The 27,330-nt window shown below is 40.3% G+C and overlaps 1 protein-coding gene across 1 annotated transcript; it reads left to right on the top strand.

Annotated features, from left to right (window-relative positions):
- mafk (v-maf avian musculoaponeurotic fibrosarcoma oncogene homolog K) lies at positions 1-27,330 on the top strand. The gene is made up of 3 exons (XM_034190183.1): positions 1-174; positions 26,298-26,376; positions 26,461-27,330. Exons 2-3 carry the CDS (start codon positions 26,332-26,334, stop codon positions 26,893-26,895), a joined length of 480 nt encoding a protein of 159 aa, XP_034046074.1. The 5' UTR covers positions 1-174; positions 26,298-26,331; the 3' UTR covers positions 26,896-27,330.

The raw sequence follows: 27,330 nt of genomic DNA, 5'->3' as shown, positions 1-27,330 counted from the left end.
CGTGCGTGCTTGCGGAAGCAGCGCGTGGAATGCTGGTACACTGTTGTTGTTTTGGAGTTAATTTAGTAGGAGGACGGCGAGCTGCTCGTTCGCTGTCGGCTTAACTTCTCCGCCGGTGCCGCCGAGCTACTCGGACACGTTTTTACATCTAATCCCGTCAACAAACAGCAAGAGGTGAGTTTATTATTGTTTGTTTTTAGGCGTTTGACGCTCCTGTTCGAAGTTCTCACGGTGAAATGTTGGCGCGTGCAGGTCCCTCGTGCCGAATAATTTCAGACCGCGTGTTTTTAAAAACAACAACAAAAAAACGTCGTGCTCACTTTCTGGATTGTTTCATTTAGTGGACGCGTGTTGTGTTTGATAATACGATGTTTCTTGTTTATGAAATATAGAAAATAATAATAATAATGTGGAAAAAAAATAAAATGTCGATGTAATTTTTGTTCGAATTATGGATTTACCATAAATTAGTTGAACAGTGTGAAATCTGCTTAAAAATTTATCTTAAAAAGCATTTAATTTAAAGTACCTACTCTTATGATTTAAATGTATTAAAACGAATACGAAATCGTTTTAAAACTGGTCACAGCAGTTTCATTGGTTTTATTTACAATTAAATTCAGTGTTTTCTGGGAAATGGAACCAGACAATCCAAATGTAAAAGTAACATTTTCATATCTCCTTTTTTGTGGGACTTTAAATGGCAGTTTCAGTGTAGGCTGCCCTCACCAAAAGAAAAATTCCAAACTACTTTTGACGTTCGAAATAACACGAGGTTTTCATTTTGAACATCTGGGACAAAGGGGATCAGACCACCAGGGCTGAGAAGCAGCACACTACGAAATACATTCAGCCATTTCTTTGATGGAGAAATGATGCAAAATTAAAAAAATAAATAAATACAAATTACAAAAGTATTTTAAATGCATAATAATGTGGAGAGCAGTGCTCTCTGTAGCCATGGAACCAGTATAAGAATATATATATAATATAATTTATATTAATATAATAAGTAATAAATATCATACTATAATACTATGTATAATAATCTATACAGGGTTAGGGTTAGCGGAAAGCATTGCTTTCCGTGGCTATACATTGATTGTCGGCTACGGAAAGCAACACAAACGGCTATGGAGTGTCGCCCTAAATAAAATGTATGATCAGTTTTCATCTAAAATATACATAATTTCACTTAAGGTGGTCCCCCTTTGTTGATTTTTGGTCCCAATTTGCTTCCTGATTCCAAAATTGACAAAATCATGGCCCGTGTATTGAATTAAACCTCTGGTGCCGACGCCGTCGTATACGATGGCTAAGACCAAGCTTTACTAAATTATAAATAACTTGAATGATATGAGATAGAAACATACTTTTTTTGCTGAAAAGTTAACTCCGCAGACATTCGAGCCAGCCATCGGCCATCTTTGTACTCCTCATAGAAGCTGTGTGATGACAGGCGCAATGTGAGTGTCCAATCGGAATTAGTTCACCGTCACATGGTTTTCCAAAATCCAATCCTCACGTGAAAAGCCAAAGATCGTTTTCAGGAGTGATGTGTTACTAGTTGGCCCATTTGAATAGCCCTGAGTGCTCCAATGAGTACATACTATTAGTACATACTCAGCATGCCATTATGCACAGCGAAAGTGAAAGCAGACTTTGCAGGTGGAGAACCTCTGATGACAATCTCATGTGCTCAAACAAAGAGTGTGTAACTATCAGGATTGCTCCACTAGTTTGCATGTGAATGTTACTGGATAACTCTGTTGTTTTCTCTGCGTAAAGCACTGTTTACCATATCAATGGACAACAAAACGCATAAACCATTTTGTATATATTGTACAAAATGTGCATTTGTGTTTATTGTTTGAACATTTTTGTTGTACAGACACAAGACCTCAAATTACCTTTTATAAAGTGTCAAAACAGTTGTTTTGAATAAATGTGTGTGGAAAATTATTTTTCGCTTTATTTTTTCCTTGTCTATTTTTGATTGTAAACCTTTATTACACTTATAAAACACAACAAAAACATATATTCTGAAAGTACAGGTTGTCCTGAAAAAAGAGACATAAAACTTGATTGTGGGATGCAGGGAGAGCTGTTAACAGCAATAATAAAACATTTATGCCAGGCGCGTGAACTGTCCAAAAAATGCCCTTGGACCTCAGAGGGTTAACAGGCAAAATTCGTATTTCCAGCTGTTATACGACTGCTTCCAAACAAGTGCCACCAATGATTGTGTTGCTGGTTATTGGCGAATATACCTGAGTACAGACTATTCCCATTGGGCTTCATGTATCAACGTTGCGCACTTGTGGCTTAAATTTACGGTGTAAATTTGAAGTACACCAAAGTTGCCGTGACATGCATCAAGCAGTGCGCACCTGCCCATTTCTGGCGTACGCCCGACGTGACCTTGATAAATGCGGCAGGTGAAAACAATCGTAATTATAATGAACACAACCATTCATATTCAGACTCCGCTTCAGACACACCCTCATTTTACGACATGGAAGCCAGGAAGACGGCAAAGAAAAATAACTCCACCAGTCACGACGCGTACCAATAGAGCGTCAAAAGCGGCCGTCGTATTAATTGTTTTGTAGTATAATCAAAAAAGTGTTACAGTGGTCCCTCATTTATCGCAGGAGTTATGTTCTAAAAATAGCCTGCAATAAGTGAAGTCTGTGAAGTAGTCAGCGTTATTTTTTACAATTATTATAGACGTTTTAAAGCTGTAAAAACCCCTGTAAAACCACTTTATACACTTTTCTCAATCAGGCATGAACATTTTCTCACTTTTCTCTCATGTGTAAACACTCTCAAAGTTCAAACCTTTGTAGAGAAATAAGACCAACCTGTTTTCAGGCCAAAACATTTGTTTGAGAAATAAAAATAGAACGTTTTCCTATAAATAATTATGATGGCTTTTAGAACTAACTAATTTTAACGATCAACCTACGAGGTTGGACACATAAGAAATTATTAATAGTGACTGACAAGTATTTCACAGTTCCTCTGATCGCGCCTCTTCGTACTGACGCCGCGCCTTTTTCCACTGAGTCAAACCTCGCTGCAGGTGTCTTTTTCCGAGTGAAGAACACAGATATGGGTAGTTGTTGGCGCTCTTTTTTTTCTTTGGGCGAGAAGATTCTTATAAACAGACATGCAGACCACAATGCACTGTAAAAAAAAAAAAAAAAAAAAAAAAAAGCATGCAAAATTGGACTAAAAAATCAGCGAAACTTCGAGGCCGCGAAAGGTGAACCACGTTATAGCGAGGGACCACTGTATTCTCTTTTCACATGTCAATAATTCTTGACATGTGGATATTTGCTAGCTCAATTAATAAGACACGCCTAATTTTTCAGATTTCTTTATTTTTAAAATGTATTTTTTATTTATTTTATTGTAACAAATGAATGGAGAAGACAAAACCTGATTGCAGCACAGGCGAAGGGAATGACAACACTACAGTTGTAATTATCAATTTCATAGTCTAAAACGGTCACACCACATAAAGTTAAGCTCAGCGCTGCTCTGGTTCCAGGCTCGTAGTTTGGAGAAAAAGGCTAGCAGCGCTTTCTTTGCAGTCAGCGCTGTGGCCACGGAACATGCTCGAGACCAACAATCCCGCAAAAGCGGGATTTGTATTAATTATTATGTAGTATAATCAGGAAAGTGTTATTTATGTAACATATGCATTGATTTGTATAATGGCACTGTTTATCATGTTGATCATTTTCATTTTTATGTGGATTCCAGTTCTGGTTCATTTTGGTGTATAATTTACACCACCTCTCGACCTGGTGTATATTTTCAGCGCACCGTATGCCAACGACCACATTGATAAATGCCAAGTAGCACAGCCATTTTGGCGTACGCCCCATATACGCTCAAATATTGGAGAGAGCATATCTCACCCATATTGGCCTCTCTTCATTGGCTTCCTGTTAATTCTAGAATAGAATTTAAAATTCTTCTTCTTACTTATAAGGTTTTGAATAATCAGGTCCCATCTTATGTTAGGGACCTCGTAGTATCATATCACCCCAATAGAGCGCTTCGCTCTGAGACTGCAGGCTTACTTGTAGTTCCTAGGGTTTGTAAGAGTAGAATGGGAGGCAGAGCCTTCAGCTTTCAGGCTCCTCTCCTGTGGAACCAGCTCCCAATTCAGATCAGGGAGACAGACACCCTCTCTACTTTTAAGATTAGGCTTAAAACTTTCCTTTTTGCTAAAGCTTATAGTTAGGGCTGGATCAGGTGACCCTGAACCATCCCTTAGTTATGCTGCTATAGACGTAGACTGCTGGGGGGTTCCCATGATGCACTGTTTCTTTCTCTTTTTGCTCTGTATGCACCACTCTGCATTTAATCATTAGTGATCGATCTCTGCTCCCCTCCACAGCATGTCTTTTTCCTGGTTCTCTCCCTCAGCCCCAACCAGTCCCAGCAGAAGACTGCCCCTCCCTGAGCCTGGTACTGCTGGAGGTTTCTTCCTGTTAAAAGGGAGTTTTTCCTTCCCACTGTAGCCAAGTGCTTGCTCACAGGGGGTCGTTTTGACCGTTGGGGTTTTACATAATTATTGTATGGCCTTGCCTTACAATATAAAGCACCTTGGGGCAACTGTTTGTTGTGATTTGGCGCTATATAAAAAATTGATTGATTGAAATATCGCCGTACGCAACGTTGATACATGAGGCCCATTATGTGCACAACAATACTCCAGCATTATTCCCACACTTGTCCATGATGCTAAAATACATGTGTTTACATCTCAAAACTGTCTTTTGTTGAAGAGTACAACATGCTTTTAATGGGGTTTATGTTGTAGAGAATTAAAAGGAGGATTCTGCTTCGAGAGTTGTAGCTCCCATTTACCTCATATTGCACCTGGACGTCCACTCTCACCTACGTTTGCTAAATGTTGCCCTCGCTCTGCAAAACGTACATCCAGCTAATCACTTTATTGGATAACAATGTGTCCTGACATCATGAATTTTTAAATCCTATTAAGAAATTTCTCAATTGCTCAAAGTGTTCTATGGCACTGCTTTTTCCATCGCTTACACCCAGTCAGGCCATGGTTGGTTACTCGATTTTTTTTTTTTTTGAGGCAAAAGCGTAGAGAGCCGGGCATCACAAATCTATAAGAGGAGACTGACCTTAGGCATAGTCTTCTGACATTTTTAGAAAAGCTTTATTTTAGTTATGTTATTATCACTGTTGTTAGAGTTGAACACTTGGGTGTAGCACATACTGGGTATCCTTTGGGAGCTTCCAGTTGTCTTACTGTACGGTTGTGAGATCGGATGCTAACCAGTGGCAGAAGGCGACGTCAGCTTTGGCATTTTGGTCATGTGGTCTGTTTCTCTGTGGGTGATCCAGGTACCTGTGTGTTGACAACCCCAGTGCCCGGAGAAGGCCATGGGGCCGCCCGTATTTCATCTGTCTGTGGCAGAAAGATGGCTATTTTAGAGCTGTGGGGACGGATTGGTTGTCTGCCTGTGTGTTTATCATCCAGGATCCAAGGTGGTTCCATGCTCTCAGATTTGACTTGACTCTCTCTGTCCTTCCTTCTCCATATCCATAGTTTATAACATTGATAATTATTGTTTTTATGATTTTATGCTCCTTTGTGTTTTTAACTTTAGGTAGTAACTGAAATCTTCCTCATCAAAGTTAGAGCTGTCAATATTACTGACTAAAGCTTACTGTATATCTTTGAACAGGATGTCTTTGTGGCTTTGGCAAAATCACATTTTCAAACCGCGTTATACTGTGAAACAGCTACAGTGCTCGTGCTTTCAGGACTAGTGTTGTGTCTTGGATTGACAGAGTTGGTATTTCATGGTAATGTAATCAAGGTTATCACAATAACTTGAACCTACACTCCCTGACCACTTTATTAGGTACACCTGTTTAATTGCTTGTTAACACAAATAGCTAGTCAACCAATGATATGGCAGCAACTCAATGCATTTAGGCATCTAGATGTGGTGGAGACAACTTGGTGAAGTTCAAACCGAGCACCAGAATGGGGAAGAAAGGGGATTTAACTGGCTTTGAACGTGGCAGTCTCAGATGGGCTGGCCTGAGAATGTCAAAAACTGCTGATCTACTGGGATTTTCACACCCAACCATCTCTAGGGTTTACAGAGAATGATCTGAAAAGAGAACATATCCAGTGAGTGGCAGTTGTGTGGACAAAAATGTCTTATTGAGGTCAGAGGCGAATGGGCAGACTGGTTGAATGGGCAACGGGATGATGCCATCATGTCAGTATGGATTATGGACCAACACCTTGTTGAATCTGTGCCATGAATAATTAAGTCAGTTCTGAAGGCAAAAGGGGGTCCAACACAGTACTAGTAAGGTGTACCTAATAAAGTGGCTGGTGAGTGTAAATTGCCTCCAGAACTGAAACATACAGCTTACTGGTCCTCCATGTAAACAAGCACACAAACACATTAAAGCTGGAACTTTTATTGATAACCTGATGGGAGCCTTCACATTAGTCCAGAACCAGAGAGGCTTCAAAAACAATATCTCATCTGACTGTCATTCAACTTTAAAAGTTAATTGATTTGGATAAGTATTTCCCTGGTTTTACAAGAACATCGTATTGATAAATTGATTTTGTCTTTGTGGAATTACCATACACATGGAATTGTAAACAGTTTATTTTGTTGAATGTACTATTCCCTAATATTAATTGTATGTCTTTATTATAATTATGTTTCAGAAATACTACAGAATTTCTTGCTTTAAATGTTTTACTGTGTAACATTTGACCTTTTAAGGTCACTGTGGTGAAAACGTGGAAACTCTCTGGGTTGCTTATTCCACTTTAATGGCTACAGATTTTTTATCTGTGAGGGTTCTTTTGAGTTACTGCTTTTTGTCATGGGTGCAGGGTGTCTCCTGCTTGTGGGAGAGCGAGCTGTGCTCTGTCATGAGGCCAACATGTGGTTCTTCCACTGAAGTGATGATGTCTTTTTTAGATGGAGAAGTCACAGCGGCTGACTCATTTAACCACCACATGTCTGACAGTGACGGGGCACATGAGGAGAAAATTCCCCGCTGAACACGCATTATATTGTTCATTTTCTCTCTCCTTAAGATTTGTTTCTTTTTTTTACTTTGGTGGTCAGTGGTAAGAGATGAAAGTATTGTCGAATATAAAATTCTTTTGTGGCAAAGTGCTGTGAAAATGAAATTGTTGCGGTTAGTGATGTGATGACTCATGTTTGCTGTAATGTGTTTTGCACCTCTTACAGGGGAAAAAAGTTTTGATTGTTGATTTTTGGAACCAGTGAAAGTATTCTCAGACAAATACGCCAAACAGACTTTATGCTGGCAGTAACAGGTGAATGTGTGAACTAGTGTGTGGTGCATCTCCCCAGGGCTGGTTTAAAAAAAAAAAAAAAAGTAATGATTTTTTATTAATTTATTTTTATTCAAATGGACTTTTATTGATTTAAATAGATTATTTTTTTTATTTTCAATCTTCTAAATGAGATTATACAAATAATGCCATTAGTTATAATCTTTATTGACATGTTAAAACATAAAGGTGCACACACAACATACAAGTACCATTAATTAATGGTACTGATTTCACATTTTAAGTACTGATTTCTAAAAAGAAAAAAAAAAAAAATTTTTGGTGGGTTTTTTTTTTAATTTTTTTTTTACAGCGATTTTAATCATTACTTAAATTGGATGATTTAAATCATACCAGTCCTGCATCTCCCTCAGTCAATGGTGTCAACCTCCTGCCCCGGGAGCTGTGATATGACCAGCAAAAAATGTATATGACTGTCCACATGTTCAGAAATTATACTTTTTTATTACATCAGTTATGTCATTGTAAAAGTTTGCATATTATGTTGATCTTGCGTACTGTATATATACATACACACATGTATATACATACACACACACACACACATATATATATGTATGTATGTATTCGTAAAATATTTACTTGTCAGTATCTATTTCATAGTAATAATTACTATTATTTATATAGCACTTTCAATTCAATTTATTTACATAGCATCAAATTCCAATATATGTTGCCCCAAGACACTTCATAAAGTTAAGATCTAACCTCGCAAACCCCCTTGAGCAAGCATGTATGCAACAGTGGTAAGAAAAAACTTCCTCTGGCCTTTTTTGAGGAAGAAACCTTAAGCAGATCAGACTCAGAGGGGTGACTCAATGCTGAGGCTGTTCTAACCATAAATTAACAAACTGTAACAAAGAATTTTCAAGCATGCAAAACAAGAACAGAAAAAAAAGTCTGATTATGGCTCATTTCAAATTGAAAAATATTACAAAGTGCTCTACATAATAAAACATCAAGGTACAACAATAAAACAATTTGTAGAAACAAGCAAAATTGAGCATCAAATGCAAACATAATAAACATAATAACCAGAAGGTATAATTACACAAGATAAAACTTATTATAAACAGCAGAAAATAAACAGGTTTTCAGATACCAGAAGGTACATAAGTTTCCAAAAGTTCAACAAGATACGAGGTCTATTAGAAAAGTATCCGACCTTATTATTTTTTCAAAAACCATATGGATTTGAATCACGTGTGATTACATCAGACATGCTTGAACCCTCGTGGGCATGCGAGAGTTTTTTCACGCCTGTCGGTTACGTCATTCGCCTGTGGGCAGTCTTTGAGTGAGGAGTCGTCCACCCGCTCGTCGATATTTTTCATTGTTTAGGAATGGCTCAGAGACTGTTGCTTTGTTTGATAAAATTTTTTTCAAAACTGTAAGGCACAACTGAGTGGACACCATTCAATAAATTCAGCTGGTTTTCGGTAAAAATTTTAACGGCTGATGAGAGATTTTGGTCTGGTAGTGTCGCTTTAAGGACGGTCCACGGCGCCTGACGGCGATCTGCGCTTCGAGGCGGCAGCGTCTCGCCGTTTCAAGTTGAAAACTTCCACATTTCAGGCTCTGTTGACGCAGTAAGTCGTCAGAGAACAGAGAACTTTCAGAAGAAGTCGGCATGAGGAGTTTATTCGAACATTCCATTGTTAACGGTCATTTTGTAATGAAAGAACGTGCGGGCAGAGCCGCATGTCGGGCTGGACCCGACCGCGGGGGGTCGCGGCAGGAAAAACACCTCCGTTGGAAATCTTAACGGGCAAGTTGGAACATGCCCAAGCTGTTAAACAATTTCTCAGTTACTCACTTGTTGAAAGCCATTAAAAGCCGCCTGAATTCTACAAATGGTTTTCAACACGGAGGTGTTTTTCCTGTCGCGGTGCACACAGATTTGCCAAGTCGTTACGGAAACGACTCGGCGAATTTGCGCGTACGTCTTTCATTAAAAAAATGTCCTTAAACAGTGGAATGTCTGCATAAATTCCTCATGCCGGCCTCTTCTGAATCTTCTCTGTTCTCTCACGATGTCCTGGGTGAATTAAGCCTTAAATTAGGATGTTTTCAGGTCGAAACAGGCCGACGACAGCGCCTGGAAGCACTGCAGGACGTCCCGCTCCGTGGGAAGTCCTTACACCGACAGAAACACCCCATAATCTCTCATCAGCCGTTAAACTTTTCACAGAAAACCATCTTAATTTCTCGAATAGTGTCCACTCGGATATTCCTCACAGGTCCAGAAAAAATTTTGATAAAGCAACACGCGCCGTCTCGAGCAGCGTGTGAAACAAAGGAATTCAGCCGAGAGGGCGGGACCACATCTCACTCAAGGCCTGCCCACAGGGAAATGACGTCACCGACACGCATGAAAAAACTCACGCATGCGCACGAGGGTTCAAGCATGATTGGTGTAATCGCATGTCATTCAAATCCATATAGTTAAAAAAAAAATAAATAAAAGGGTCGGTTTATTATCTAAGAGACCTCGTATGTAGGTGCATGACCATTCAATGCTTTATACCATACCAGTCAAATGTTCCCTCTCTGGGAAATTGTGTCCAAAAATGTTTGACTGGAGCAGCGATGGAGCAGAACGCAACATGGCTTCTTTTGCGATCTCGCGCTTTGTGTTTTGAGGTAGGCAAGAAACACCCCTCTGTACAACACAGTTTATGAGGGAGTGTCGGCTTTCTGCTTGATAAAGATGAGGATAAATCTGTAAAATATGTGACCACTTTTCACCATTAAGAACAGATAATTTCTTTTATGTCACAAATGGTTCATAGTGAAGTCACCTCACTGCAAACTCGCCCCAGGTGAATTTTATCATTTTATTGTGGCTGGTACTGTTGATCTGACAGAAAATGAATTGCGTAACAGTTATTGTTCTGGCACTTTTGTTCAAATGTGCACCACATACTGACTAGTTTGCTTCCCTAAACCTAACCCCTGGTCCTATCCATAACCTGTAATTACAGTACATTTATGTATTTGGCAGACACTTTTGCCCAAAGTGACTTGGACGTAAGGAAAAAAAAAAGACCAACAGTAATTATAGCAAACTTCAATTTCAGGCCCATACGAGTAACTGGGATTTGACCTGCAGATCCTTCCATTTGAACACAGCTGTGCCACACTGCTAAACGTCTTCCTCATCACATCAACACTGGACATAGTAAGTTCCTTCAGCTTCTCTCTCTTTTCACTTAGGGTCGCTACAGTAGACCCGTGGTGGATCTGCATGCTGATTTGACACAAGTTTTACACCGGATGCTCATCCTGATGCTACTCCACGTTACCGTGCCAATGAGCAGGAGTGGTCTTGAACTGGGAATCTCCTGATTGAGACAAGTGCACTAACTGCTTGGCTACCATGCTGCCGAACACTGGACATAAGACAAATATTATGCACTTCTTGAATCCATGAATTCTTGAAATCTGGGATGTAACTGCCTCTTGTCTTTTTGATGAACCAATTTTGTGTAATCAGATGATTTAATAAAATTTTCAGTTACTGAACAACAACAGCAGTTCTTTCTTTCATAGAGTGAAATTAAAAAGCCCTGCTGTGAATTTACAGTAAGTTGTCTCTTTCACACAGTTTTTTTTTTTTTTTTTCCTCAACAAGTCAGGTGATGGATACATGAACATTTATAAGTTGCTGAAAAGTGTTGGACTTCATTTACATCAATTATTAAGATCTGTCTGGAGTCGGCAGTTCTACAAAACAGTGATCCTGCAAAGACAAGTGAGGGAAGCCAACATACACCCAGACAACTCTGAATGAGATATAAGCTTCTGTGGCTGTGATTGGAGAGAAGATGCTGAGAGCAGCTTTTGTCTTTTGCATCACCAGATATATATACAGCTTCATGCTGGAGGGAAACGGAGAAGAATTCTCTGCAAAACATGTAAAACATCAGCTAGTTTGTCAGAAAGGAGAATTAAGCCTACGTTTGATCTGTTTTCTTGTAACAAAGTCCTTCTCTCGGTCATTTAAATTTCTTGTAAAAGTTAGATTCAGATTCATTTGTGCAATTATATTAAAAAAATGACAGTCAGATGTTTCAGAACTGTTAATGTTAAATGTTGTGCAATGTTGGAGTTGTTTAGAGTTGATTATATCAGTGTTGATTCATCTCTCTAAGTGTAATTTAACTAGGGGTGGGACGGCACACATTCCTAATGGCTTTAAGGTCATGTGTCATTTTTGTCAGGTTTCATCATCCATATAATAAAAGGGGAGTGGCCTCTGTGTGTTTGTGCATCCGGAGCATCAGTTGAAATCCACAAGGAGCTGACTTTTGTTCTACTTATGTATTTTTTCATGAGGATTCAAGTCGTAAAAACACCAAGGTGATTGGACCAATACGTACTTCCACAATAAGAGCCTGTATTTCAAAGTAAAAGCTTGTGAGATTTTTACGCTTTTTACTCTTTTAATTCATTTATTAGCAATTGGAGCGGGCTGCGGCCTCAACTTTACCTAAATTCTGGGTCTTTTAGTGAAGTTTAGGGCTAGTGGCCGGCGATCACCGTAGTATTTCTTCTGTTTTTCTTGTTGTTTAATGCTGGCAAATTATACAGTATTTCTTGTCTTTCTGATGCCTGATTCTGTTTTTTTCTCTGTTTAAGGTGCAGCTCCATCCAGAGATGGGAGTTGTATTCGTGTTGGCAATCCTCCTGTCCTGTGCGCCAATAGCATTTCTTGTATATTTGTCCATGAATTGTTCTGTAATTTATGTTTGTAGCATGGTCCAAGCAGAGGGTCGCCCCTTTGAGTCTGGTCTGCTTGAGGTTTCTTCCTCAGAGGGAGTTTTTCCTTACCACTGTTGCTCTGGGGGTTGGTAAGGTTAGACCTTATCTGTGTGAAGCACTTTGAGGCAACTCTGTTGTGATTTGGTGCTGTATAAATGAAAATAAATTGAAATTGTGAGGTTGCTGCAGACCTGACAGAATTAATCAGTCTGTCCATCCTCTAACATCCCAGACAGGAGATTCAACTCCAGATACTTTCTGTATGCATGTGACCCCAAACCCAGAATTAACATGTTCACACTTTGAACAAAACAGCAGACTTGTGTCTCAACAGAGTCTCACAAAAGCAAAAAAACAAAGACCTTTGATCTAATGTGAACACTGTCACAGTGCAAATACAACCCCAATTCAAATGAAGTTGGGATGTTGTAAAATGTAAATAAAAACCGAATACAATGATTTGCAAATCCTCTTCAACCTATATTCAATTGAATACACCACAAAGACAAGATATTTAATGTTCAAACTGATAGACGTTTTTTATTTTTGTGCAAATATTTGCTCATTTTAAAATGGATGCCTGCAACACATTTCCAAAAAGTTGGGACGGGGCAACAAAAGACTGGGAAAGATGATGAATGCTCAAAAAACACCTAACTGGAAACAGGTGAGTGTCATGATTGGGTATAAAAGGAACATCCCCAAAAAGCTTAGCCGTTCACAAGCAAAGATGGGGTGAGGGTCACCACTTTGTGAACAACTGCGTGAACAAATAGTCCAGCAGTTTAAGAACAATGTTTCTCAACGTTCAGTTGCAAGGAATTTAGGGATTCAATCATCTAGATTCTATAATATAATCAGAAGATTCAGAGAATCTGGAGAACTTTCTACACGTAAGTGGCAAGGCTGAAAACCAAGATTGAATGCCCGTGACCTTCGATCCCTCAGGTGGCACTGCATTAAAAACTGACATCATTGTGTAAAGGATCTTACTGCGTGGGCTCAGGAACACTTCAGAAAACCATTGTCAGTTAACACAGTTTGTCGCTACATCTACAAGTGCAAGTTAAAACTCTACCATGCAAAGTGAAAGCCATACATCAACAACATCCAGAAACACCACCACCTTCTCTGGGCCCAAGCTCATTTGAAATGGACAGACGCAAAGTGGAAAAGTGTGCTGTATGATGAGTCCACGTTTCAGATTGTTTTTGGAATTCATGGACGTCGTGTCCTCTGGACAAAAGAGAAAAAAGACCATCCAGATTGTTACCAGCGCAAAGTTCAAAAGCCAGCATCTGTGATGGTATGGGGTGTGTTAGTGCCCATGGCATGGGCAACTTACACATCTGTGAAGGCACCATCAATGCTGAAAGGTACATCCAGGTGTTGGAGCAACACATGCTGCCATCCAAGCAACGTCTTTTTCAGGGACGTCCCTGCTTATTTCAGCAAGACAATGCCAAGCCACATTCTGCACATGTTACAACAGCGTGGCTTCGTAGTAAAAGAGTGCAGGTACTAGACTGGCCTGCCTGCAGTCCAGACCTGTCACCCATTGAAAACGTGTGGCACATTATGAAATGCAAAATAGGACAATGGAGACCCCGGACTGTTGACATCAAGCAAGAATGGGAAAGAATTCTACCTACAAAGCTTCAACAGTTAGTGTCCTCAGTTCCCAAATGCTTATTGAGTGTTGTTAGAAGGAAAGGTGATGTAACACAGTGGTAAACATACCACTGTCCCAGCTTTTTCGAAACGTGTTGCAGGCATCCATTTCAAAATGAGCAAATATTTGCACTAAAACAATAAAGTTTATCAGTTTGAACATTAAATAGCTTGTCTTTGTGGTGTATTCAATTGAGTATAGGTTGAAGAGGATTTGCAAATCATTGTATTCTGTTTTTATTTACATTTTACACAACGTCCCAACTTCATTGGAATCGGGGTTGTATAAAACTTCAGCTATTTGTAATTTCTTTACATGGAATATTGTACTGGTTAAGCAGCTTCAGAAAAGCTTATTGGTGAAAAAAAAAAAAATCATTTTAGAAAATTGAACACAACTGAAAGAGATTAAACCTTTAATAAAGGCTTTCATAAAAGCCAAGACATTTCCCCGAGTGCAAACAAGGGAGCAGCCGAAGGGAGTTACTATTATGTCAATACTTAGCAAATGTAGCATAACTGTAAACAGATTTTCCCCAAAAGTCAGCTGTCCTCCGTGTATAGTACAAATCATTGCATTTAGAACCTGTGGTTCCTCACAGGTCAGTGTCCTAGGTCAGGTACAGTAGAACAAAAGATTTTTACAAACGTAAAAGCATGAAGTAATGCCACTTGAAATGTTCAATAACTGGTTTGAGGATCCAAAGTTTCCACATTCTGAACATACTGCTTGAAGTTTTTGCATTCCATTTTGTTTCATAACATTTAAGACAAACATTTTAGCGTGCAAATATAACTGAGTCAGTGTAGCAGACCACACCTTTTAAGAAAAAAAAAAAACTGTAAGATATTATTGATTTCACAATTATTGTTTTTTTTAATTATTATTTGTTAAACTCTCTGAAAGTGTAGGTTTAACTCTATCCATGAATAGACTGAGAAATGTGAGTTTCAAGTGGTGGTGCTATGATATTTGTGCCATTCTTCAACCAAAAGGTTGTGGATTCATCTCGCCCAATAATTATACTTTTTAAATCAAAACTATATTAAAGTAATCTCTGAAGTGTTAAAAATACACTTTCAACCATCATTAGATAACGGTGCATGTAACACTATTTAAAGCCCCTTTAACACTGGGCCAACGTAGAGTTCCCTTAAGTATACCCAACCCAGTCTCACGGCATGTCGTGATTCAGCAACACGAAATATACATTAATCTATTGGTTCTTCATATTGTCACAAAAAGTGATACATTTTTGTCATGGGAGTGCAAATTTATTCTAATTCATTCCGTGATGGGTGCACGTAATTAAAAGTGTAGCGTGGGGTCAGGTGGTTATGGTTAGGTTTAGGGGAAGGAGTAGGGTTAGGTTGTGGTTAAGGTTAGGGTTGGGGGTCAGAGTATGGTTAGTAATAGTTAGTAAAAAAATAAAAGTCACAAAAATTTGAATAATTTTTTAACAGAAGGACAAAAACGTGAGATTGGGCTGGTATACCTTATCACATGTCTGTTTATCACTCCCTGTATCATGCCTCGATGTATCTGTATCAACCCGAGTTCAAAGGATGAGGGCTCATACAGATAGATCACAGGGCTTGATACATAAACAGACGTGATAAGATATTTATCACATATTACAACAAAAATAAAGAACAAGAACCATACACATAAATCACGTAGAAAGAATAACGCAGGTAAATCATATAAATATGTACATTTTGGAATGTTCTTATGTCTCTCTATAAAGTCACGAGTGTCCTTTTCACTGATGTCTCACAACTTCAGTGTGAGACGCAAGTTGTAGAATTAGTATCAGTGTAACTTGAACTTGGAACCATGAGAATTGTATCAAGTCGGTAAGAGTGTTAATTTTAACACTGCGTGATGATTGTGCAGACATGCTTTTTTTTTCTCAGTGAATTTAATGGCACCGCTTCTTGTCTCATATGTTGCTTTTTGTGTGGGCCTCAGCTAATTTGAGTTGTAGTCCCCTGATCTCACACAGTAGCAGACACGACGGGGAGTGAACCGCTCACACCCACAGCGACTTTAGGCGTTTCAGTCTCGTTTCCAGCTCACTATCTTCAAACACACGGGAATGCCGGGTTTACTTGTTTGTTTGCTTACTTATTTGATTTTCAAGTTGAATGGTGTTATTGAGAGTCCTTGTTGACTTTAAAATTTGCTGACGCCACCGTGACTCAAATGGCGAGCTGGCGTCATTACAAACTAACCCTTTATAACCCTGAAAGGCTTCTTGTGCCAGTGTCTCAGCCAGCTGTTTTGTAGGAGAATCCCTGAAATCTCAATTCAAAATTGTGGGAAAGTATTGGATCCTTTTGAATGCCTTATTGAAAATTGAGATTTTAGAGATTACATATCATGCGGGGTGGGGGATGGGGGGATTCTTCACTTTATTATTGAAATTTTAGATGCTCCCAGCTGCATTTTTTTTTTTTTTTTTTTTTTTTTTTTTTTAAAGGGAGGCGACATTTGGTTGTTTTTAGCATACTTGGAATATCTTTGAATCCCAGCGTCCCTACTTGGGAAAAATTGCTCAGACATTCAGTCAGTTCTCCTCCCTTTCCGCCCAAACCTTCCGGTGGTCATGCCAGCCATTTCCAAGGTTTTCTGTACTTTTCCTTCCTCCCCGTGAAACAACGGGATTTTCCAGGAAACGTCAGATATGGGAGGGTGTGAATCCCTGCTGCTGGTCTTCGCTTTTACCAGTAAACAGCATGACTCACCGCTCAGCTATGCTCTCCATTTCCTTCACGCAAATATCCCAGCAAATGTGCTGCGCTGGAAAAAGAGCAGAATGCCACTAATCCCCAGTCTGCATTAAAAAAAAAAAATAAAAAAAAAAAATCTCCCCACCTCTCTGAGAAAAATGCAAGAAAAGCAAAAGCTTTCTGAGAGGAGTCGATCTGGCTTTGGAAGCCGGCAACAAGTCTGCTGTTTGCTTAAGGTGCTCCCAGACATGAAAAGGAGCAAAGAAAAGAATCCAGACAAGTGTAGTCTGCATTTATCACCCGAGCATCAGGCTTTGTTTATTTTAGCAGAAGGTTGGGCCCCACCGTTTTACCTGCTGTGACTGAACTTGACCACATGCTTGACTTTAAAACATAAGCAGTTGTGACAGAGGACACACGTTACATACAGTCCGGTACACCACCACAGTGGAGTTGAGATGAAACAATTGAGATGGGCTTGTAGCGTCAACTTTCAGATTTAATTCAAGGGGTTTAACAGAAATATTTCATTCACTATTTCGGGATTACAGTCATCATTATTTATACACAGTGGTTTAGTGGTTGCCTCACAGCAAGGTCATGGGATCATTTTCTGCCTGGGCCCAGTTTAATAAAGCGGTCTAATCTTTCAGTCTACTAAACTTACCTAGTCGACTACAGTTAGTCGTCCAACATTATCCGTCTAATCACCATTTCACATCGATGGCTAAACTTGTAGATTGGCCGTTTTACATTAGTTGACGGTTTTCACAGGCTTAACGGCCTTGCGTGTGCTGTTGCCAAGAGACAGCTCCAATGCGCAGCAGTTTTGTTTACTTCCAGATTGGTTGTTGTCATCAACTGTCCAGCCTTTGTTTCATTAACCCTCTGGGGCCGACGCCGTCGTATATGATGGCTGAGTACAAGTTTTACTAAATTATAAATAACTTTTTAATGATATGAGATAGAAACTTTTTTTTTTTTTGCTGAAAAGTGATCTCCGCGGACTTTTGAGCCACCCATCCACCATGTTTGTACTCCACATAGAAGCTGTGTGATGATGTGCTCAATGTGAGTGTCCAATCGGAATTTGTTCACCGTCACATGGTTTTCCAATATCCAATCGTAGGGCAGAGCAGTGTCACATGGTATCCCAAAGATTGTTAGGAGCAGCGATATGTTACTATTTGGGATGTGAATTCTGTTTGAACAGGCCTCTGGCTGCTGGCTCCATGTGTAAAAGCACAGCGTTGCGCATATGAATGAAGTGATCAGCATAAGAGGGTCTCATACAACCTCACGTGGTGGACCAAAGAGTGTCACTGCAAGTAATCCAAGAGGGAGTCAACTCCATAGAATTAAAAAGTTTGTGTTGTAAGCCTTTGTGTAATAGCAGACAGAAATTGCTTTGAGATGTGGCATAAAGACAAACAAAACACATGGACCATTTTGTATATATTGTTCAAAATGTGCATTTGTGTTTATTGTTAGAACATTTATTTTGTACATTCTCTTTGTACAAGACCCCAAACTACCTTTGTAGCACCTTAAGTGTCAAAATAGTTGCTTATTATAGTTTGCTGTGTGTTTTTAATAAATGTGTGAAAATTATTTGCCGCTTTATTTTTTCCTTTCTTATTTCTGATTGTAAATCTTTATCATACTTATAAAAACACCACTATAGCATATATATTCTGAAAGTACAGATTGTCCTGAAACAAGAGACATAGCACTTGATTGTGGGATGCAGGGTGAGCTTTTAACAGCAATAATAAAACATTTATGCCAGGTAAGTGAACTGTCCAAAAAATGCCCTTGGACACCAGAGGGTTTTAACTGCCTTTTTTAAACATTTATGGACTCATACAAACTGCAGAATGATATGCTTAGCACTTAGCTAGCAGTTTCATGCTTCAGTTTCTTCTTCTATACTTCTGTCAAGCCTTTTTGTGCACACAACACTGCTCAGCGTAACAGTGATGCCTGGTGGCTAATGTGAAAACTGTCACAATCACATCATGACAGTCGTCTGCTACAACTATGGCCAAACGCGGAGGAAACGCTCCTTTTGGAGGAATATGAGTAACGTAGGGGTGCTCTTGAGTGTTCCATCAAGTGTTAGTACATGATAGCCGCCATTTTTTGAGGTAAGACCCTAATGTTTTGTCGACTACAATAAGATTAGTCTCCTCTGTACCAGGCTAACAACTTTAGTTGGGTAATACTAAGTTAGCTTAGCTAGCTGACTGAGTGCTTTGTGCAACAACTAACATAAAAAAAAAAATCATCAACTAAATGAGTTTATTCGGCTAAACAAGATTAGACTGCTTTATGAAACTGGGCCCTGTTCCTTTGTATCTAGAGTTTGCATGTTCTCCCCATGTTTGCCTGGATTCCCTCTGGGTGCTTCAGCTTCCTCCCACTTCCAAATACATGCAGGTTAGGTGAATTGGTGACTCTAAATTGCCCGTAGGTGTGAATGTGTTTATCTGTCTCTATGTGGCCTTGTGACAGACTGGAGTCCAGGGTGTACCCTGCCTCTTGCCCTATGACTGCTGGGACAGGCTCCAGACCCCCTGTGACTCTTGATTGGAGTAAGCAGGTATAGAACATGAATGAATGAATTTATACAGTCTCTCCATGTTCACAGACCGTAGCCACTGTCCAATTGCTTACTAGGGTTGTCTTGGCACAAGTTTTATGTCTGATGCCCTTCCTCAAGCAACTCCAGATGTAAATGTCCATGTTCTTCATGGCTCTTGGTTCTACCCTTACCTCATTAATTAACGTCATGTTTTCCCGCTCCTATGTCACTGAACATATTTATTTAATTACCTGAAGGTGGAGGAGGGGAAGTTGGAAAACCTGCAGGACAGGTGCACTTCGCGAGTAGGGCTGAAGACTCTTGGTCTGTGGTGTTTACAGCCTTCCCAATGACTTCACATAAATATGATCTATTCGTGTTGCCTTGGCAAAAGGTACCTATTTTGAGCATTTATCCACAGCAATAGCGATAGCAAGACATATGGAGTAAATTAATTCCAGAATGGATGAAATTAATTTTGTTCCCCTCAGAATTCTACTCACAACACCCCATAATGACAACATGAAAATGTTTTAACAAATTTATATAAAAAAAAAAAACTAAGAAATCACACGTACGTAAATATTCACACCCTTTGTTCAGTACATTGTTGATGCCCCTTTGGCAGCAATTACAACCTCCAGTCTTCTTGAATATGATGCCACAAGCTTGGTGCACCTATCTTTGGGCAGTTCTACCCATTCTTCTTTGCAGCACCTCTCGAGCTCCATCAGGTTGGATGGGGAGCGTCAGTGCACAGACATTTTCAGATCTCTGCAGAGATGTTCAATCAGATTCAGGTCTGGGCTCTGGCTGGGACACTCAAGGACATTCACAGAGTTGTCCTGAAGCCACTCCTTTGATATCTTGTGTGTGCTTAGGGTAAGATAAGATAAACTTTATTGATCCCACAGGAGGGACAATCACTTGTTGTAGCAGCAAGAGTTGTATAGTAGTAAAGAAAAAGAAAGTTACACTAAAGAAAGGTGACTAAAGTATATTGCAATGTTTGTTGGTGGGTGCATAAATACTGACGTGAACTCTGGGGGATGAATTCCATCTATTTTTGAATATGGCTGTAACATGACAAATTATGGAAAAAGTGAAGCACTGTGAATACTTTCCGGATGCACTGTACATACCTTGTCTTGATAAGAAGTCATCAGAACACACCCTGATAAGAAGCAGCTTCAACTCTGATACCAGCCTTGATTTTCGTGGGAAACCGGAAATGTCTCTGATCGTCCTTCTGTCTTCCTTCATAAATGCTGGCAAATGAACAAAGGATTTCCTTTCTGTCTCCTGTATTTTTGTAACATCATTTAAATCGACCACGTTCATGCATGGGACATTATAAAAACAACAACAAAACACTGATGGCTTGTGACGCGTGCTTTTGCTTTGTTTATGTCATCCAGTATGACTGCTCATTCACCTGCAAGATCAGACGGGAAGGGTCTATTTTTGGTTTCACTCTGTCACCTAGTGACCTACATTTGTTTGCTGGAAACGTGTACAATATGAGCCCTCTGAATGACATAATTATATGTGCGTACATCTGTAGTACATGCTGGGGGACTGTTTTTGGCCCTGTATGTTTGTCTGTGGACCAGACTTTGTAGAATCATCGAGGATCAGCCAAGGACAAAGTGATTTGATTTTAGTGGGGAAAATTTGATAAAAAGGCATAGTTACAGGCTACAGTCAAAATTTGAGCCCATGGAGTCAGTGAGTGAGTGGATCTGCAGAACGTTTGCCAAGAACGCTGTCAACACTGCATTTTCGTCTGTGAAATTTTGGATTCAGGTATAGGTAACATAGTGAACCTCATATTTTGGGCAGTGTTGACATCTTTTAACATAATAATTTGCTGGTATTCATAAATCTATCAGGTGAAATAGTAATATTGGCACAGTGCAGTATGGGCTTGTTCAGGTAGGCACATGTAAAGTAGGACTTTTATTTGTAGGAGATTTTTCAGGTCATCTTGCTAATTACAGAGTCCCACTGGTGACCAAGGCTGCTGTTGGTTGTGTATGGGGAATATTTGGAATGGGAATTCTATTGACTTGGATAAAGATGCACCTCTGGCTACTATTAAAGACTAATATGTCATATGACTTTTGACCTTGAGTAACTTTGAAAGGTTAAACGCAAGGTCAGCAGTCGCAGTCAAACCATTTGGAGCCAAAGAATAACACTATGGAAGAGTTGTTAGTCGAAGATAAAGTTGTTCAATTTTGGCTACTCGATCAAATATCAGCACTGCACAGAACCACATATTATGGTTGAAGAATTAGTTTGCAAGACTCTGTGTCAGTCTCGTAAGGCGTGGGGTGTTGCACTCTCCGAGTTCCCCTTCTTGGTTTTTTTTTTAGTATCATTCATTCACAGTAGCCACAAAAGAAGGCGGCGGACTCCCGATGCCTCCACGTGTGCATGCAGGCTTCTCTTGAGCTGCTTCAGCAGGTGAAAGCTGTGAGACACTTGTGAATTCCAGACATTGTGTGAATTTTGCAGCAGCTGTTTTTACAAGTAGGACTGTCTGAAGTCCTCGCAGAGAGCCGGGTGCATTGCAGGACATAGTCTGACTGCAAGTGCCCTCTCCAGTGAAGACTTGCCTGTGTGTGCGCGCGAGAGAGCTCGCATGTGTGTTCGCTCAGGAATGCATTCTTGTTCTTCACCCGCCAGCTGCGGCTTTTTCTTTGAGGTATTTTCCCAGATTCTCTTACTGTTATGAAAAAAACTTAAGAGTTGCTTGTTTTCTTGAGTATAGAAGCTCTGACTTGTTCTGAAATCATGTTTGCGTGGCAAAATATGATTGGTGTTTGGAACTGAACTGTTGTTGTTTGAAGGAACTTTGGCATCGTGGTCAGGGAAAACCACCTCATCGCTCTGTTAGTTTGAAAAACAGACTTGCATGCCAAAAGAATTTCAGGGAAACAGCTTGTTCCCTTGGTTCAAGTTTGTGGGCTCCTGTGGAGAGAGACTGAGGCTCCACACCGCCTGTCAATAATCTCCCACCCCCCCCAAAGGAGTATACCCAGGAAACCCACCCCATAACATTCAATTGGTTGTTTCGGCCAACTTAATGTCATAGTGTTTTTACTACATAATGTTTGATGCCTCTCTTATTCCATGTACGCAATCACTTACTGTGTGTATTGCTGAAAAGGATTAAGAACCATTAAAGGGACATCTCCAGATGTTCCCCAGTACACAACTGTGCAGGAGTACTGGGCATATTTGGGGGAAAAACAACTTACGCCCTGGTCCCGCTGAATAATAAAGCCATGAACAATGAGCCATGTATGGATTTGTCAGAAATTTCAGTAATTATTTGAAAAATGAGCCACATATATTAACATTGAGCAAACAGTTAAAAAAAAAAACACTGCAAGTGAGTGCAAGTGATTGCGTCAGCGCACACAGTGCAGCTCATTGATTGAGGATAATGAGATGTTTCTATTATAAACATACTTTTACAGCTGCCTATAAAGAAGGAACAAACATGCAACTGTTTTACCAAGCCATTACAATATAATCACTACAAATAATTACTTTTTAGACTGTTCCAAATATGTTCTCCACCTCATGAAGTGCACAATAGAGAGGGGATGAAAGCTCCAGATGAAACAGTCCTCTGTGATTCCAGAAGCGATTAGAGGTGTTTTCAACAGCCAAACTCTGACAGAAAATGATTAATCCACGACAAAATAATTATTTTATATACAGCATCCAGCACACAAAGCAGGTGGGATCGTCACGACGAAGTGTGTGAAAGGGCGGAGTCAAAATAGCCTGTCCTGTCCTCGTAGCCTCCAGGTATTCTGATAATGGGCTTCTAACACCCTCGTCTTCATCACTAACATGCCTCTAACATCCTAGTTTGTCCTCGTAGTACCTCATACACAAACCTCCCCGTGCTGATTTTGCTAAATTTGAACTTCTTGAAATTAGCACCACGCTCAAAGATGAACCTCTTTAGCTGAATAATCTGCCTCGAAGAGCCACTATTCTCCCACGTTTGTTGAAGAACTAGACTCGCACCAAAACAACAACAACAAAAAAACATGCTACGTGGCTCATTATTCATCATTCATTATTCGGTGGGACCAAGCAGGGATGGTGCCAAAACGTTTAGCCGTTTCTTCGTTCCCACAAATAAACTTGAAACACTGCTTTGAAACATTTTGAAATATTTGACACACCTATGTGTCAGACATTGTGCTGGGGTTGACATGAAAAGGAAGCCAAGCTTTACAATACGATCTGAAATATCCAATAATAATAACAAGTTTTATTGATAATGCACTTTACATTGAAATTAATCTGAAAGTGCTACAGTCAATAAAAAAGCAATAAGAACTGAAAGAATAAGAAGCAGATAAGACATCATTAAAAATGATAATGAAGATGGAACTGGAAAGTAAAACGAGTAAAATAATCCATTTTTTTCCCCCAGTCTAGTCACTTTCTTTAATATAGTGCAAACACATTCTTTATAAAAACATACAGAAATCCTCTTTTTAGATTTTGAAAATAACATTTAAATTAGATCATTTACTAACAAATGAAGAAAAAAGTACCAACAATCTTATACAGAAACACTAACAGACTTGATATCTTTGCAATTCTGTATTTAGATTGGAGTTTATATGGATCTGAATTAGATAACTTGGTTGGTGCTCCTGTTGCTTATCTCTTCAATTTTCAAATCGGGATTTTCCCGTTCTCATCTATGTAGGATTAAAATAATCATAGATAGACGATATAGATGCATGTTGTCAAAATGAATGATTTGCTCGAATAAGAAGTATTTAGAAATTGCTTTTGATGTTCACTAAACTCTTGCATTTATGCAGAGACTGTAGCTGGAAAAAAACTGCAAATTCCTGAGTGGAAATATTTGCAGGTAAAATGTGCTAATTTGTGATAAAACCTGCTTTAAACAGCATCCAAAAACAACATTCTAAAGACACAGCTGACAGGCCTGCAGAGAATATTTGCCCACTTACTGAGGCGTCACTTATCACATGCTCACTTAAATTGTTTAGTTGGCAGAAATTTATGTCAGTGCTACAGGCTAAATTTATCCGCCAGAGTTAAATAAGGGCATAGAGCAGACCAGGAAAGCCCAGTGTAATGGGATCCAAGTGAGGTGCAGAACTACATCGACGAGTACATTGTCTCAGCTCGGAAATAAATCAGTGACTATAAAGGAAAGTATTTCTCTGTGACACTCTATCTCCTGGAATTTTCCACATGCGTATCTGCTGCCTTGTAAAGTTCAGCATACCTATAAATGTTGTGCTGATGTGATGGTCTGTTTGGATGATGTGGACGGCCTTTTCTCTGTGGGCAAACACACATCACGTTACATAACAAAACGAGATGAGAAACTGATGTTGAGGTGAATGGGAAAACGTCATCGGCAAACTGAAGCACTTTTTGTTCCTGTTGGTTATCAGTAAAAGTTTGTGCAACACCCCTGTTCTATTTCTACTGTGTGTAGGCCAAATTGTGTGTTGAATGAGACTTGTTTACCCTTTTGGTGACCATGTGACGCACACTCCCACACCCATTTGCAGGGCGTTTCCATGGTAACAGTGGAGCATGGAACACTGCTCTTTTAGTCAGCCTGGTCTGAAATGAAGCCTTGGGGGTTATGTGCCTTTCACAGGATCACAGCCCTCAATCTTTTTTTGGCCATGTCGGCAGCCTCGCAAGCATGTGCTGCACTGTAACGAGCACACGAGAGGCTTTTCTAAAAACTGACCCGGCGAAAAGTCTCTTAGGCAGCAAGAGATTAAATACCATAGAGAGGAAGCTGCCCGTTTGTGATGTTGTTTGGTCTAGTGAACTACATTCAAGACGGTACTTCTTTAGCAAGTGCCATGTCACCCTCTGCTGGTATCATGTGTCAGCACACTTAGAAAAAAAGCCTAAGGTTGGACTCATTGACCACTTCATTAGGTACGCTTGTTCAACTGTAGTGATGGGATTAGAGAACCTGTTCCACTTGAGAATTGGTTCCATATTTTTCAATTCATTGGAATCATATGCATTAGATGTAGTCAACGCCATGTCGGGTAGAAAAGTCACCCTCATGGACTTCTACTATGGAATTTTGACCCCCCTCTATGGAAAAGTGACCCAACTCCAATAAGACAAAAAAAATGGATAATTATTTAAACATATTCAAATGGGGCAGTATGATGGCTTAGTGGTTAGCACTGTTGCAGCAAGAAGGTCATGAGTTCGATTCCTGCCTGGAGCCTTTCTGTGTGGAGTTTGCATGGTCTCCCCGTGTTCATATGGTTTCTCTCCGGGTGCTTTGGCTTCCTCTCAAATCCACAGACATGCAGGTTAGGTGGATTGGAAACTTTAAAATTTGTCCGTAGGTGTGTGTGCAGGTGTAAGTGTGTTTGTTTGTCTATATGTGGCCCTGTGACAGACTGGTGTCCTGTCCAGGGTGTACCCCACCTCACGCTGTATGACTGCTGGGATAGGCTCCAGCCCCCCGCGACCCTTAACCCTGAAGATGAGTGAGTGAGTGATGTTCAGATGGGGAAGAGCTTTTCCATACTTGAAAAGTAACCTGGGGGTCAGAATTCTATATGTCACCTCTCTGTCAGTTTTTCTGACAGTTCTCCAAGCTCATGTGTCATAATTTATGACCTCAAACTCTGCAACCAGGTCAGGCTGCTCTGATGCTGAAAGCCTCTGTACGCCTTCATTTCTCCACACAGAGAACTGGCAGGAATTTTTGGGTATTTTGGCATGTCAGTGAGTTTGAGCACAGTGAGGCACCAACCCGGGTTACACTAGGCTGTGACCCCGATGGGAGAGAGGTTAAAGGTGGGGAGGGGGGCGTTTAGTGTAACGGCAGCCAGCATTTTTCCTCAAAATGTCATCACTTCATACATTGAAAATCCTCATTAGTTCCACCAACTTTTGATCCAAATTGGATTAAAATGCTTCATTATTTTGTTCAGACACAGACGTACACATGGAACCGAAAACAATAACCCCCCATTTGGCACAGCACGTGGGTGCAATGCATAAGTAATACAGCCTAAATCAATCAATGCAGCAATATTAGAATGTTTTTTTTTTTTCATTTCTCAGTGCATCTTCTGAGGGGTTCCAGCCAGTTGTCTATATGCAGGGAATGACTACTCATTTCAAGACGAGCAAAGCTTTAAAGGTGAGTCTGAGTAGCAGCGTTTATTCCACCTTTGATTGTGTCCAGGTGTGGCGCTGCTCTATAATATCTCTGCATTCTTTGTAGGTCAAGAAGGAGGTGGGTGAGAATGCCCCGGCGCTCAGCGACGACGAATTGGTAGCCATGTCTGTGCGAGAACTCAACCAGCATCTGCGCGGCCTGACCAAGGAGGACGTTGTACGGTTGAAACAACGGCGGCGGACCCTGAAAAACCGGGGCTACGCTGCTAGCTGCCGCATCAAGCGCGTCACTCAGAAGGAGGAGCTGGAGAGACAAAAGACGGAGCTGCAGCAGGAAGTGGACAAGCTGGCGCGTGAGAATGCCAGCATGAGATTGGAATTGGATGCCCTACGAGCCAAGTACGAGGCCCTGCAGTGTTTTGCCCGGACTGTGACCCGTGGGCCTCTCTCGCCAGGCAAAGTGGCCACCACAAGTGTCATCACCATCGTCAAGTCTGTCAATCATAACTCCAGCCCCGCCCCATTCTCAACGCCGTCCTAGTGCTGACAGGACCAGGCTACTCCTTCACCTGCCTGTTCCTTCCTGGTTCTGACCCAGCCTGACCCCACTCATCCAGTACTGAGAGGACGATCAGTCGTTAAGACTAACGGATTGAATGGGACGGCTATGTGATGTTATGCTGCATTCACAACTGTGTCTCCTTCCCCCTCCTCTCCTTTACAATCTACACTGTCTCTTCACTGTGCAACCTGCTCCCTCCAACCCCAGCACCGGCAGGGTATTGGGTCTTTGTGACCCAATCTCTATGACTGATAATTGCTTTTACTCCAGTGTGGAATAAGTGTGACACATTTTGTTTTGGTGGGATGGTATGGATCTATCCGAGGACAAGTTGTTTTCTATCTGCAAAAGCACCTAAAGTGTCTCAGTATTAATGAGCCTCTGAAGCTGCGGCCTTAATGCGATCTACAAAAA

This window comes from Thalassophryne amazonica, chromosome 16 (genome assembly GCF_902500255.1).
Source record: "Thalassophryne amazonica chromosome 16, fThaAma1.1, whole genome shotgun sequence".
NCBI lineage: Eukaryota > Metazoa > Chordata > Actinopteri > Batrachoidiformes > Batrachoididae > Thalassophryne > Thalassophryne amazonica.
This window is presented reverse-complemented; position numbering and strand designations above follow the sequence as displayed.